General features: G+C 44.6%; 3 protein-coding genes across 5 annotated transcripts; 2 read left to right on the top strand and 1 right to left on the bottom strand.

The window, feature by feature from the left end:
- Positions 1-92: 92 nt before the first annotated feature.
- LOC108031740 (serine/threonine-protein kinase stk11) lies at positions 93-3,579 on the bottom strand. Its single transcript, XM_050888527.1, is given in 5 exon segments — positions 93-778; positions 1,362-1,522; positions 1,582-1,776; positions 2,322-3,353; positions 3,355-3,579. Coding segments are annotated over 5 exon segments (1,701 nt in total). The 5' UTR covers positions 3,408-3,579; the 3' UTR covers positions 93-518.
- Positions 3,580-3,909: 330 nt separating this feature from the next.
- LOC108031176 (26S proteasome non-ATPase regulatory subunit 9) lies at positions 3,910-5,516 on the top strand. Its single transcript, XM_017104395.3, has 3 exons — positions 3,910-4,058; positions 4,780-5,106; positions 5,172-5,516. Exons 1-3 carry the CDS (start codon positions 3,966-3,968, stop codon positions 5,403-5,405), a joined length of 654 nt encoding a protein of 217 aa, XP_016959884.1. The 5' UTR covers positions 3,910-3,965; the 3' UTR covers positions 5,406-5,516.
- A 717-nt stretch (positions 5,517-6,233) lies between these two features.
- Positions 6,234-15,005, top strand: LOC108031576 (two pore potassium channel protein sup-9). 3 transcript variants are annotated; one of them, XM_017105138.3, is made up of 9 exons: positions 6,237-6,529; positions 8,206-9,010; positions 9,634-9,789; positions 9,870-9,996; positions 10,548-10,738; positions 10,795-10,982; positions 11,846-12,006; positions 12,660-12,692; positions 12,992-15,003. In XM_017105138.3, exons 2-9 carry the CDS (start codon positions 8,884-8,886, stop codon positions 13,233-13,235), a joined length of 1,227 nt encoding a protein of 408 aa, XP_016960627.1. In that variant the 5' UTR covers positions 6,237-6,529; positions 8,206-8,883; the 3' UTR covers positions 13,236-15,003. The 3 variants fall into 3 exon arrangements, with proteins under 3 accessions (XP_016960629.1, XP_016960627.1, XP_050744407.1); XM_050888450.1 differs by having other exon boundaries at positions 6,237-6,675; XM_017105140.3 differs by lacking the exon at positions 12,660-12,692 and having other exon boundaries at positions 6,234-6,529; positions 12,992-15,005.
- Positions 15,006-15,007: the final 2 nt, after the last annotated feature.

Here is a 15,007-nt window from a genome sequence, read left to right as displayed (position 1 = left end):
TACTGTCCAGCAGTTATTGTACCGACGGCGCCTGAAAATCGCATCGTTTTGTGGGTAGTAGTAGGTTTAGAATATAACGAAGCCAACAACAATTTCACTTGAACATGTCTCTTTATGTGTGCGAACCGAACGGGCACCGTCTCCTCCGGCAATCGTCCGCTGCCTTCAGTACATCATATCATATATTAACGACTAATTTACGCTTTCATTTGTTTCATATAATACACAGTATTGTCACATGGATATATAGCCCCAATCGCTCCCCCTTCCCAAAAGCCTCCAGGGCATCAGCTAACTTAGAGTCGCGGCTGATGCAGATGCTTCCGCTGCTGCTGGGGCGTCCAGGTGCTCCTGGCTCAATGGTTCCTACATGGTTCTATGTTTACAAATACTTGGCGAATGTAGGACAACAAAAACGGGAAAACAAAACCAAAAAGTTCCTCACAATTTGTTAACAAAGTTATTCCTTTCGATTACGCTTAGCATCTAAGTTTGGGTGGCGGCAACCATGTGCGCGCCTACGAAGTCCGGCAGTGGCTCAGTTTGCGTACGGAGATGCAGGACGTCAGCTTCTTGGCGCGCCGCTTCAGGGCGGATCCCTTCTTCTTGACTGGCGGCGCCTCCTCCCTGCTTCCGTTGCCCAGGGAGATGCCGGAGGCGGATGCGGCTGCGGCGGCAGCACTCGTGGAAGGCGGCTCATAGGCGTGGCAGGCGGCCTGGGCCGCCTTGTTGGCTCGATACTCGGAGGCAGCCGCTGCTGCTTGGCGGGCGAGCTCCTCTGTGAGGAAAAGCAGAATAGGTTAATAAAAGCCAATAGTTATAAATGGTTTGGGTTTCTGAAGCAGGAATCAATCATTTTTAAAATATACCGAAAAGAGAAAGTTATATGCATATCAAAAATGTTTCAAGACGAATGCTAAATAAGTTTGAAATATTTTTAAATATTATAAAAAAAACTTTTTTTGTAGAATTGTTTAGAACTTCTTCAGGTTTTAACCAAAGCATTTAAAAGGATTTGTTAAAGCAATTTATTAATCGTTATAAAAAGTCGATTTTGAGGAGACTTTTAAATAAATCAAATTCTAAAAAATGAAGAATTTGAAATAGTGATTAATCATTAAAAAAGTGTCTACTTAGTAGAATACCATATATAAATCGAATTCTGTTAAAGAATTTAGGAACTTTCATCAGAAAAGGCAAGGAACATTTATAAAATCTCGTTAAAGGACATTTTTACAGATTTAACAAAACAGAACGATTGTACTGTTTCCTATAAGTAGCAAATATATTTCAAATATTTTAAAATTGCTTACTACCTCTTCAGAATTTTACTTGAGGAACACAGGGATTGCTATACTCACGATTGACGTCGTGCTCGGTGAAGTAGACATCCTCCTGGTCCTGATCGCCGTAGTGGTAGGCTTCCAGGTACGGTACCACCGTCGAGCTGCGGTACTTGTCGCCCTTCAGCGGGGGAATGGGTATCGGTGGGCCGGTCTTCACCGGGGCGGATCTGAACCAACTAAAAGAGGAGAAAGCTCGGATTTAAGTAATCAAAAGCTTTGGTATATTCAAACTCACGTGTCGTGGCGAATTTCCTGCAGGGAGAGGCGCTTGCTGGGATCAGCCTGCAGCATGCCCAGGATCAGCTTGGCGAAGTCTGCGTCCATCTCGTAGAGCCACTCGGGCGCCTCCCACTGACCCCGCCCGATGTTCTCCAGCAGTCGGTAGATATTGTCACCCTCGAAGGGATACTGTCCAGTGGCCAAGTTGTAGCTGCAAGTAAGGTGGATAACTCGAGTTATTAAAAAGAAAATCATTAAAAATAAATAAAACCTTCTATCCTTGTTTTTTTTTACAGGAACCTATATCTTAAAAAATATTGTAATATAATATTTACTTTAAAAATAACAATGTCTAATTATTTATAAGTCAAATACTGAAGTGAAAAAAATGACTTCAAAGCGAAAAAACATCCTTGATGTATACAAGTATTACAATAGCGCACAGAAATTACACTGATGTAATTTCATATTAATAGAAACCCATGAACACATGAAATTCCCTGGTACAACTGATGATGCAATTGTGGGTTAAGATTTATGATAAATACTTGTAAAGAACAAAGGATGAATTTTTATCTTAACAAAACTTTTTGGTTTGTGAATAAAGCTAATGCATTTGAAAAAGGGGTCAATAAACCCCTTCACAAATAGATAGAAAGATTATAGTTCTAATAAATCGTTACAAAATGGCATTTTTTGAGATCATAATCACACATCAAAAATAACTACTGAAAAGAGTATATTATCCTGACTTACAGTGTCACTCCGCTGCTCCAGATGTCCACCTTGAAGCCGGCGAAGGTCTCGTGTCCGTTGGCGATCTCCGGCGGCTGGAAGGCCGGGGATCCCTGGCCCGTCGTGCATGTGTCGTCGGGCGCGAACAGGTCCAGTTGCTCGGCCACGCCAAAGTCGGAGATTTTGAGCGTCTGGTCGAGGGAGAGCAGGAGGTTGCCCGGCTTAATGTCCTTGTGGATCACCCGGCAGCTGTGCAGGTACTCCAGGCCGTCGACCAGCTGGCGAAAGTAGCCGTGCGCCTGGAAGAGCGGCATCCGCTTGTCCGGCTGGTAGTCCACCATCTCCTGCAGCCCGCCGACGCAGTACTCCATCACCAGGTACATCTTCTGCTTCTCGTCGTTGTACAGAACGTCCACCAGTTGCACGACATTCGGGTGCTTGAGCTGCTTCAGCAGGGCGATCTCCCGCGTGACGTTCTGCTCGCCATTGGGGATCCTGCGCAGCTTGCGCTTCGTGAGGATCTTGACCGCCAGCCGGCAGAGGTCCTCCGAGTTCATGGCCTCCTTCACCTTGCCGTAGGAGCCCTCGCCGAGCACATCGCCCATGATGTACTTGCCCACCATCTTTATGTTCTTCTTTTTCTGCTGATAGATGATGTCCTGGCTGTCGACGCGATTGAAGAACATGTTTCCCATGTCCAGGGTGACGCGATCCAGCGTCTCGATCTCGTCGTCGTCCAGCCAGGTGACCTGAGGATGTGGCTGCTCCTCGAGCAGCAGCTCATCGGGGTTGTAGAAGCCTGCCGCCCCCGCCGGTTCCGGCTGGGCGGCCGCGGTGTCCTCCTTGAGCTCCACAAAGGCCTCGTCGTCCAGGTCGGAGGCGACGTCATAGTGAAAGTTCTTGTTGGCCAGCAGGACGGTCATCTCGTCCTCGACGGGACCCGGCTCCTCCTCCTCCTCCTTGTGCTGGGCCCCTCCGCCCGTGGGATGGTGTAGATGGTGATGGTGTGCTGCCTTGACCTGTGCCTCCATGGTGGTCACAGTCATCTGGACAGGCTCCGCCGGCTGCTTCTCCTCCGCCTGCTCGCCGAGAGCTAGAACATTGCATAAACCTCCGCAGAGCCCCACTGATCACATATCGCAGGTGGGGTGGCCCCACTCCGGCGGATTTGGAGTCGCGGGGAGCGGCCTGGGAAGCGGTAATGAGTGATTACTGGTTGCCACAGCCAATCCTCTCCAGACACACGCGGGTTTTCTCCCTCTTTTATCGCCCACCTCTCGAAATTCCTTTATTTTTGTAATCAATTCGCACAAACACACTTGAATTGATTGCTGATTTTCCCGAGGTCTCTCGTCGTCCGTAGCTTCTCGCGTGGCCTGCTTTCCTCGCTTTCCTTTGCCCCTTTCCGGTCCACAACTGCTCGGTCTGTTTTTCATATAAATTTGTTAATTATTTCGTGTTTACTCTCCGTTTAATTTGTTCTTTTTTCCTTGACAATTGTTTAACAATTATTTTTGGCCAAATTTGAGTTTTCGCCGCACGGTCACACTGACCAGGGCTGCAGTCCAAATTGTTGTTTTTATTGCTGCTGGCGAGACGAGGCCGAAAACAAAATAAATTTGTATTTTTGACGAAAACAAAATAACTCGAATCGAAGGGCAAGTCATGGCCACCACCAAGGAGCGACTGGAGCGGCTGATCAACGCCAAGAAGCAGCTGGAGGCGCAGATCAGCAGGAACGGACAGATCCTGGCCGCCGTAAGTAAAGTCGCGCACTCATCTTGGTACCCTTTCCTTGGGATGGGGTGTATCAGCTCTGACAGGCTGTTGGCAGCGTTAGGTAGTTTCTACCAGACACCCTGTATCTGCTGCCCGTGTGGGAGGGAAGCAATGAGGCACTGTGGTACCCCTTCTTTTGAATGTCGGTACATCCAGATTGACAAGCAGCTGGTTGGCTGATACCCTTGAACAGCTGTTCTACAGGAGCTCAGGAAATACCCTTTACTGAAGCGGAGTATATTCGTCCATCTACTACTTAAAGAAGGGCTTTGTAAAGCTACTTATATTCTATTTAAAATGGGAACGTACTATCTTCAATTTGAAACATACTTACATTTCAATAAATAATTTGTTAAAAATTTTATAAATTTTTATTAAATTTATAACAAATAATGTATTAAAAACAAGCAAAAATATTATTTATTGATAAACTCTCATCCTACGAAAAAAATCATAAACTCAAAAAGTACATATACACATACAACGTTTCTCTTGAAATTCATTAAATTAATTTTTACCTAATAAATTGATTAAATTTATAACAAAACAATTGATTAAAATAAAGCAAAATAATTATTTCTACCTATTTATGGTATTGATTGACCTCAATAATCTCACAATTCACCTTTTTGCAAACCATATCTCTATTATAAGGATAATTTAAAATTTAATGATATTTACTATTTACCTCCCATTCTAGAACGACAATGTGGGCATGACCGGACCGTTGGTGGACTCCGAGGGCTTTCCGCGCAACGACATCGACATCTACCAGGTGCGCCAGGCGCGTCAGACGATCATCTGCCTGCAGAACGACCACAAGGAGCTGATGAACCAGATCCAGACCCTGCTCAACCAATACCACAGCGAGATAGCCACCACAGACCCGGAGCTGGTGAACCGAGCCTCCGCTTTGGACCTGGACAGCGACCGCACGCCAGGAGGGGCCAATACAGCAGATCTGGCACCAGCTCGCGCCATCGTCGTGGTCAACCTAGTCAGTCCCGATTCACCCGCCGAGAAAGCTGTGAGTGGCTATAGAAACAACCAATATTTTGGGAATTTTGTATCTTATTTGACTAACCACTGCAGGGACTTTGTGTGGGCGATGCCATCCTCCGCTTCGGCTCCATAAACAGCAATAACTTTAAAGGAGATCTCGCCCAGATTGGCGAGGTCGTGCGCAACATGCAGAACCAGAATGTCCAGCTGAAGGTGAAGCGCGCCGAGCAGCAGCTGGACTTGATATTGGTGCCAAAAACATGGAGCGGACGCGGGCTCCTCGGCTGCAACATCGTCCTGCCGCCCGAGGCCATGGAGCACTAGTGTAGTTAACCTTTTAAGTCTTACGGAGTTGTTAGTGTACTCTTTACCCTGCATTTTAATTATCAGCTCATGGCCAGGCCACCACTGGACATGTTTGCTCTAAATTGTGAACATTGATTTTTGGATTGGATGCCTGTTTTGGGCTGGATTTCGGGCCAATTTGGTCCGAGTCATCTTGCTGATTGACAGCCGGGTCAGTGTGCCAAGGAGCACTAGAGGAGTGGACCAAGGTAGGTAAGAGATAAAGGTTAAAAGTAGTGATGAGTAAGCTGAAGAGTAAGTACAATCGAAAAATATAAAAATGATAGGGTATTTGTTAAGAAAGATGTTATAAAACTAGGAATTCTTTTTATTTTAACTTTACATTTTTTACAATATATCTAAAATATTTTCCAATAAATTTGAATGTCAAATTCAGTGGTAATTAAAAATGTTTCGGGACATTTTGAAAATGTCCCTCACAGTTTTTGAACAATCCACTAAGCTAGCCGAGTGTTGAACCTAACATTTAGTCTGCGCACAGTGCACTCAAAACTGTGTTTTCATAAGGTCCCAGAAATTATTATTTCAATTTCAAAATGAGCCTAAATTTAAATTTATTAAAATTATTTGAAAAATTTAAAGCTAGTTTTATATTTTTTTAAGAAGGTGCGTTGTTTTTTTATTAAATTTAAAACAGACATTCCTTAGCCTAGACTCGAACCAAGGACTGCCGCATGATTCTGAAAACCGGTTGGGCATCCTTAACATCCTTAGAGAGACTTAACAGCGAGCGAGAGAAAATCCCCGTGGGGAGAGACAGTTTGCAGGACGAGCTTTCGTCCGAAAATCTATTTAAGCAACACGCAGCGTAAAAGTTTTAAAATTTTTCACCCGCGCCGCAGCATCCGAGGCCATAAAAAGAAATTCAATTAAAATAATTAGAGTGGTCAAAAACTAGTGCTTTGTGGCGGAGAAGCACCTTAAATATAGTTTACCTGGGCCACTAGCCCGCACAACCCCGCCAGCAGCCGACGATTTGTGCGCCGGAGCAAAGCTTCCGCAGCCGTCGATTCGAGAGCATTGCGGATGCGAATCCGAGTGGCGACAGGACGAAAGTGCGGCCCCAGCGGAGCCAAATTACGGTAGTGAAAAAATTGTGGGGCGCCGCTGAGTTTCTGTGCAATTATTGTAGTTAGGCGGTGCCGAGGAAGTGTGCTGTGTCCTGTGACTGATGCTCGAAATCGCGAGCTGTTCGCGTTGCTCGTCCTGTGTTAAGAGCCCACCATGTGTATGTGTGCGGGCTTTACATAATGGAACAATTCAGATGCGAGGACCTCTTCCTCTCGTCCCCTTTTCGCGAAGTGCCTGCAGGGGGGCGGGGGCTTCTCTTGATAGTGTCACTGTCATTGCCAGTGCATGGGAGCTGTGGAGGAATCTGCGAGCGATCTGCGGGGGGAGGGGGCGTGGAAAGCTGCGCGAAATAGCACAACAAACAAGGAGCAAGGAAACTAACAAAAAAGTTAACTAAGGGCGGGCATCCTTTCGGCATGCGTGTGTGTGTGCTGGCGGGGGGAGGCGGCAAACCAACCCCCACAATCCGCACCGAAGGACCAACATTTCGGCTACTTTGCCCGATGAATTAAAAAAAGCCTGTGTCTGTTCGCATCTGTGTGTGTGTGTGTGTGTGTGTGTGTCTGTGTGTGTGTCTCTGTGTGTGTGTGGGTACACTTGAACGCGCTTTGAACCTCTCTCAGCCACTCGCACACACACTTGAATAATTCAGAGACACTGCAGTGCTGCCTCATTGTTCATCAATAAATTGCCGTTCGCTGGCCAAAACACACACACTCTCGCACCCAGGACCTCGAGGAGAGCCTTCATTTTCGGCGTCTCATTATCCCGCCTGTTAACTGAATTATTCAACAATTACAGCTGAGATTTCGCAGCCTCACACGTTGCCGAAAATGCCAGAGTGCCAAAATGCCAGCCTGCCAGTATGCCAGCATGCCAGCTCGCCAGTGTGTCCACAAATCCTTACGCTCATTGGGCGAAGGACACATGCAAATGAATTTTTCATTTGCATGTTTGTGTGGTGGGCGCGTGTGTGAGTAAGGTGAGATGGAGTGTACACTGCTCACACAGCGGCGGTCGAAATAGTAGCTCAAAAGCGCGGATGGAACGATCTTTCAAAGGTCCAACAGTCTGTCACACGCTATAGATCCTGAATCCTTATATCCAAATGGAATTGGGCTAAAAAGGAATATTACTAGATGTTTCGTGAAAAAATCGCCACTTAAAAGCACGACAAAAAGTATGCTACGCTTTTTGTAGCTTCAAGCATTGAGAGATACAAGCGAAACATATGCATTCTTCGCAGCATACTTTTAGACTCCTTATTTTTTTATTCATTTATAAAAAAATTAAACTGTGGAGACCACTGAAAAAGGCGACGATCATTGCTACGATTTAGTTCAAACCCATAGGGGAAATTTTTGTTTTTAAATGCACACTTATAGGTCCCCAAACAATACCATAAGAACTGTACAGATTTTTTTATACTCTAGCAGACCTTAGAGCTAAGACTGATCAAATCATTTATGTTTACCTAAGGTACACAATTTTTTAATGCAACGAATTTATATAGTCTCAACACATAGCAATATAGTATTTTAGTAGTGCTATTAAGTGGACCCCAACTGCTCTTTAAACTTCGCCAAAGAGAGTGTGCAGTGCGGGGCCTGGTATTGATGATGACAGATTAGTTGCAGGCGGTATTTTTAGCCCGGCCATAAAACCTAATTCAAGCCATTCCACGCAGGAAGGACACGGACACGGGCAGGGACAGGGACTCGGGAGTGCACAACTACGAGTAGAGCGCGAGATGGCGCCCGTCACCCGCAGCCGGAGCAGCAGCAGTGGCAGAGTAATCCTTGAGAGCAGCGCCGCCCGATGAAGGATTGCAGCATGGAACGCACATGCACAGGCACTGGCACATGCACATCCACCACGCCCACTGGCAGCATAAATAACGCAAGGACATGGACGGCGCAACGAACGCGACGAGGACAAAGGCCCACGGCCTGTGACAGAAATAAACGCCACCACCAGGACCACCTCCTCGCCGAGAGCTAACCGACTAAACGTGAACCCAGCACCAGCACTAGCACCACGACCCCAACCCGAGTGATATTATTTTTAATGCAATCAAAGTGCTAAGTGAGTTTGCCAAAAACAGAAGGCAGCAGAGACCATACAGAACTAGAACGAACAGAAGTGCCGAGTGAAAGTCCGTGTCGAGTCCTAACCCAATTTGGGAAGTTTGTCCTTTGAGAGCGCGTCGCAGCCCGGCAAGGACGAGCAGGATTCATATGGACGACGGCAGGCGCGGCCCGGTTAGCCAGGTGAGCAGCCAGGAAAGGCCCTGCAAACGGTACCGCAAGCGGAGGCGTCGCCACTGAACCAACGATCCACCACCCAATACTCGCCTAAATGAAGAATGAAGAAACAAAATGTGCGCACGATATCCTTGATCGTGTGTACATTTACCTACTTGCTCGTCGGCGCCGCCGTCTTTGACGCCCTCGAATCGGAAACGGAAAAGCGTCGTTGGGAGGCGCTGCAAGGTGAGTGCGAGCACAAGTGGAGGTGCAGCCACACCATACACTTGGAACAAATAGTTCATTTAAAATAAAAATATTCGTATACGTCAGATTTAGCCCTTAAAGCGAGCATATTTATTATTAATAGAAAAAAATCCATTTTCGGATAAAATAAAACATTACCATAGTTGAGTTTCGGAATATTTTGTAGTCTTCTCGCAGATTGGGACTTTTTGAACGAAGGTGCCGGGTTCAAATCCAACCAGGAAATGTAATTGTAAAAAAGTCTTGTGAAAACTATGTTTTGGTTTTGGATTGTTTAAAAACCTAGTCTCAGATATAGAATACATAAAAGAGAAGGTCCGATTTTAAATTCTATTGATAAATTATTAATTATTTGTGTAGATATTAAAAATAAATTTTAGTTAAATTATTTTTATATATTAGTTATTACAAAGCCTCATAAGCCCAATGAGGTATGAGATCCCCGAGAACGTTTACTTTATTTTCCTGCTCTTTACAACAGACCCCTTATTCTTCGAGTGCTTAATTGCTTTTCACTGAAGAACATGACGACCATTACCTGCTGTCGAGACACGTATGGGTTGCGTCATAAACACTCTTGCCTTTCTTGCCACTAATTGCAGATGCCGAGGACATGATAATACGCAAATACAATATCTCACAGGAGGACTTCAAAGTCATGGAGACTGTGGTGCTCAAATCGGAATCGCACAAGGCCGGCCAGCAGTGGAAGTTCACCGGTGCATTCTATTATGCAACCACGGTGCTAACCACCATAGGTGAGTTATCTAACCGACGGTGATATGGCAATGATATACGTATGAATGTACAAACCCCTAATGATGACCCACCATTTCAGGCTACGGACACTCGACGCCCAGCACGGTGGGCGGGAAGCTCTTCACGATGTGCTACGCCATTGTGGGGATTCCCCTGGGCCTCGTTATGTTCCAGAGCATCGGAGAAAGAGTGAATAGACTGAGCAGGTGTGTTTGCTAATAGAAAAATCCCGTTCTGATTATTTGATAGCTAGTTACTCCACATGTATTTTAAATGTATAATAATGTATATTGTAAGTGCTTAAATGCCTACTGAAATTTTAAATATTGCTACGTTTTGGACATCATATTGAGACAATTTTATAGGAATAAAATGAAATGTGAATGATTTATTCTTATCAACAAGTTAAGTCGCAAAATGCGACTGTTTTTTAAGCTGATTCTTAAAAGCCTCTTTTTAATGTATATAAAAATATTACATATTATCAATAGCCACTTGCATGCCAAACATTTTGCAAATCGGATCATTCATCTTGAAGTTATAAGCAAATAAAGAAATAGACGGTAGGTGGCGTGTTGCGCAATCTCGGAAACAGCGGTTTGCTGCATGCACGTCTCCATCTCCCTCGCACTTTCTGTGACAGAGTAACGGGGGTCCAAAAGTCGAGGACGTATGATTACTTAATTGATTTTAATAAAAATCGAAACTTTTATGAAATATCTTTGATCTCAAATACTATTATTTCTCCAATCCACAGCTATGTTATCAAAGCGGTCCGCTCCTCGCTGCGCTGCAAAAGGACCGTCGCCTCGGAGGTGGACCTCATCTGTGTTGTGACCACTCTCAGCTCGCTGACGATAGCAGGCGGTGCTGCGGCCTTCTCGAAATTCGAGGGCTGGAGCTACTTCGATTCAGTATATTACTGTTTTATTACTTTAACCACAATAGGTAGGGTGTAGTACGAAACCATCGCAGTCAAGACTATAATTTTCTAACCCTCACAGGCTTTGGCGACATGGTAGCCCTGCAGCGGGACAATGCACTGAACAGGAAGCCCGAATACGTGATGTTCGCACTGATATTTATACTTTTTGGCCTGGCCATCGTGGCCGCCTCGCTGAACTTGTTAGTACTTAGGTTTGTTACAATGAATACCGAGGATGAGCGACGCGACGAGGCCCAGGCCATGCAGGTGAGATCGGGGTCCTGCCTGCGGGAGTAAGTCGAGCAACTCATGCCATTTATTACCGTAGACTTGAGGACTGTTTTTGGATTTTATTACTATCGTATTGTGCCACTCGCATCAGCGAGTGTTTCCAAGCCCGAGGCTTTTCCCCAGTTTTGGTAGTCAACCGCTTTGCTCTACAGTTTTATCCTTATACCAACGCTTCACTGTACCCTAGATTCCATAATAATATTAAAAATTTTGTACAACTTTTTTCGCATACTTCCACCTGTCTCATACTCTCGTACCTTTTGACCAAACTTCTTGAACTATAGTTTTTCACACATACCATATATCTGCTTGCCACTTTGCTGCACACTTGGCTAACTCTTGATCTTGCACCTTCGGCTTTTTCGATATTTTCTTAACAATTTTAATACCAAATGTTTTGAAACAATTAATTTATACAATCTATTCAATGCAGGCCCAAAATGCGAGAGCTACCCAATAAAAATCGAATAAATACTTTCTTTTTTCGCATATTTTCGGTTGCTTTTGACTTAACGAAACGATATCGAAACGCATCAAATGCAAACGCGAGCTTAGTTTATGTCCAAGTCCAGTTTATGGACCAACGAGGTGATTGCGGTTTTCAGATTCCACTACTCTTGACCAACTAACAAACACCCCCAACAAACTACTACCTAACCACCTGGCTTTCTGTCCGACACTGAACAAAGAAGCACCTCCACCAACCCCCGGCTCCAGTCCACAACCACACGAAAATACCGCTCCTCAGTCTTCAACGCTATACTCCACCCACTCGGCATTCAAACACCCCCGAATCTGCAGGTGCCACCTATGTCTAACACCTGTCTAACCCCTTGCAGGCGCTGCAAGTGGCTGTGAAGCTGGAGGGCGATGTGATAACATCCAACGGATCCATTCTGAGCGGCTACGAGGGACACGACGGCCAGTCTCTGAACGGAAGCAACGCCTCGTCCATGTGCTCGTGCCACTGCATGTGTCTCAATGGGAACCGGCATAAAAAGTACGTAATCGCACGCTCAGGAAGAGGCTCGGGGACAGGCCAATTCACCGGGCACTTGGCAGGGTTTTCCCACTCCATTACCTCCAGATAGGACTTGGGCTCGGGCTGCCAAGTGTCTGGGGGCTTTCGAAAGCTTTTTATCCTTCCGATGACGACGGGATTGACCTCTAGTATTTCCTCTATTTTAAACAGCCAGTTGGCAGGCTCTGAAGGGGGGCTCGTATTAGCCAAGCTTATAGTAAGCAAGGTAAATAAAGTTAGGATCCGGTATCCATTTCAGGAACTTAAATGTCATAGATCATACTCAGATACCTGAAACTTGAGTTATATTCATATTTTGAGATTATTTCTTAAATATGCCGAGTTTATTAGATAAAAACATAAGACTTGTTGAATACTTGTAGTTCTGTAAAAACCGTAGACTATTTTAAAAAACTGTAAGAATAGTGTTGATTTTTGAACAATGGTTTCTAGCAAAGAAAACATTTTTTGGGTAAACCATATTTACAAATAGTATATAAAGGTAAATATATAGAAATACATATATTAAGTGCGAATAGCCTTACCCCTGAGCCTCTTTAAAGTTTCTTTGTGTATGTTCTGCGTGTACTTATTTTGGTTTTTACTACACTTTATGGTTTGCACATCTGCAGAAGTAACAACTTGGGAAAGAACAACGATGCGGAGTAAGCATTCCATTTCATCCGATTAACCATAGCCTGATTTACTGAAATATAATATAGCTTAATATGGCTTAATAAGAGAGTATAACTTGGAGGACCAAAAATAAATGCAAAATAACAAAGTATAATAAAAGACTATACAAACCGTCCAAGACATCCCCTACTTTAAATGTAGAGGATGACATATAAATGTTAAATAACAAAACATAAAATCAGGCTACTCCACCCATCATGCATGACTTCTGTTCAGTCCCTTCATTACCTTGACTTCCTAACTGAAATCTCCATGTCTCCGCCCGCAGAAACCAATACAAACTGCGGCGATCGCCCACTCACATCCGACACCTCCTGCCCGAGGTGGTGCCCATGCAGGACTTGAACTACGACTACGACACCCAGAGCCTGCACACCCTGGCCGACCGGGGGACCATGGACAGCAGCTACATGGGCGTGGACATGGTGGACATGGGGGACACGGCGAGCATGGAGCTGCGGCCGCACACCCTGCTGAAGCGCAATGTCTCGCTGCTGTCCATTCGCATCTAGGATGCTAGGACGCAGGGGTGCCGGACTGGCGGGTGGCTGGAACAACGAAGTGGCGCCCAGCCCTAGCCAAAAACGACTTACAAATCGAAAGTGATAACAAGGCTCTAATAGTACTTAAATACTCATGTAGATTCGCAACTGAATGTAGGACACGACGCGATTTGGATAATGACGATGCGAGTTCCGAGCAATTTACGTAGGCTCAGGCTCGGCTCCCCGCGATACGCCATGTGTGTGCAGCATTTACAACGTGAACTAGTGCGTAGATCTATACAACATGTAGTCGGCAGGATAGACAGTAACCTATATACACAACACTTACAACTAGGGCACTATACAATTGAATGTAAACCACTGCCATTTGCCATTTCCGAGCGATAGAACCTAGAGGCGATGCGGACGATTCTGGAACGGCACACTCCACTCACTCGTAGTCTTTCTATTTTAACGCCAACATCCGTGACAGTCATCCGTACCCGTGAATAGAGCGATTCCGCAGTAACCTCGAGCCAAAATCAACCTGTGTATTGCTACGTTTATCCAGCTTCTCCTTTGTATTTCCTAACTGTAGACCTATAATACTAATATCAAAGAAGGGTCGCCGAATTCGAAAGTCAGTGGGGAGATTCTGAAGAATCAGAACTACCAACGTCATTGACTATTGAACTGCCTTAAGTCTTTTTTAGTATTTGAAACTTAGAACCGAAGCGGTTTCAAAAAATTCAAGCATGACACGGAGGTTTTTGCTTCGTTTTATTCACCTAATTTGCAACTAATCGCGCGTATAAACGTAGAACATATTCCAGGAGCCAAAGAAACGCAATGAAAGTGTCAAATTAAAGCTGTAAATACTACTTAGCCGATTAATGTAAGCCAACGTTTAAAGATCCGAAATCCATTTTATTCAGACATATTATGATTACGTAACGTTGCAAGACGAACTCGAACTCGATATTAGTTGGCGCCCCCGGAGCGCAAGTAGTTAGTAGCCGCAGCTACGACGTCCGCTATCTAACCAAGTGTCAAATGCTTAGCTAGTGGCCCGCGAAGAAGGTTCCGGGCACTCCAGTGCTCAAGTGACTCCACGATGTGCCAAATACCCAATCGTACGCGCGAGCCAAGGCCATGCCAGTGGCATCGAAGGCCCGAATCGCACGCGTGCCAGACAGACATATACCGTGTCAGACCCCAGACCTCCCCCTGTCGCATTTATGCAAAGAATGCATTTAGTTATAGTTGTAGATATGTCGAACCGAATTCCCCACACCTAGTTTAGGCAGTCCCATTCCCATATTGTTTAGGGCACTCGCATTTAAAGTAGGATTTTCGATAATCTGTTCTAGTTAGTCGATCCACATTGCTCACTCGAGACGTCAAACGCTTCAAGAAAATCTCTTTTATCCTTATGTGCTTTGTATATAATAGTATACTAATTGATAAAGTAATTACTTTAAAAACGATATATTGCTAGAACCAAAACTTTGTCAGTTTGAAAAACTTAGTTATGCATTTGATTTAACCGATCGATTTTTAGAGTGCTAAATATTTTGAAATTTTAAATACTTAACTATACTATATTTCGGCCAGCGGCGTTTAAATCACCAGTGGTATTCTTTGAATTCAAGATAATTAAATCAAATGAAATTGTAATTTTAATTCAGGCAAATAATGCGAAATAGTGAATCTAAGACTTTGTAATATACTTATATTCCGAAATTACACAGAAAAAACAATAAACTAAATTTATATATGATTAAATCTGCCTTGGAGTT

The sequence above is a fragment of the Drosophila biarmipes genome, chromosome 3R (assembly GCF_025231255.1).
Source record: "Drosophila biarmipes strain raj3 chromosome 3R, RU_DBia_V1.1, whole genome shotgun sequence".
Taxonomy (NCBI): Eukaryota; Metazoa; Arthropoda; class Insecta; order Diptera; family Drosophilidae; genus Drosophila; species Drosophila biarmipes.
The sequence above is the reverse complement of the archived record's forward strand: the minus strand, read 5'-3'. Positions and strand labels throughout refer to the sequence as shown.

Bases quoted from the DNA above. Each gene is read 5' to 3' on its own strand.
- LOC108031176 (XM_017104395.3), top strand. From the start codon at position 3,966: ATGGCCACCACCAAGGAGCGACTGGAGCGGCTGATCAACGCCAAGAAG. The intron at 4,059-4,779 runs GTAAGTAAAGTC...CTCCCATTCTAG, and splicing joins ACGGACAGATCCTGGCCGCC to AACGACAATGTGGGCATGAC. The intron at 5,107-5,171 runs GTGAGTGGCTAT...TAACCACTGCAG, and splicing joins ATTCACCCGCCGAGAAAGCT to GGACTTTGTGTGGGCGATGC.
- LOC108031576 (XM_017105138.3), top strand. From the start codon at position 8,884: ATGAAGAAACAAAATGTGCGCACGATATCCTTGATCGTGTGTACATTT. The intron at 9,790-9,869 runs GTGAGTTATCTA...CCACCATTTCAG, and splicing joins CACGGTGCTAACCACCATAG to GCTACGGACACTCGACGCCC. The intron at 9,997-10,547 runs GTGTGTTTGCTA...TCCAATCCACAG, and splicing joins AGAGTGAATAGACTGAGCAG to CTATGTTATCAAAGCGGTCC.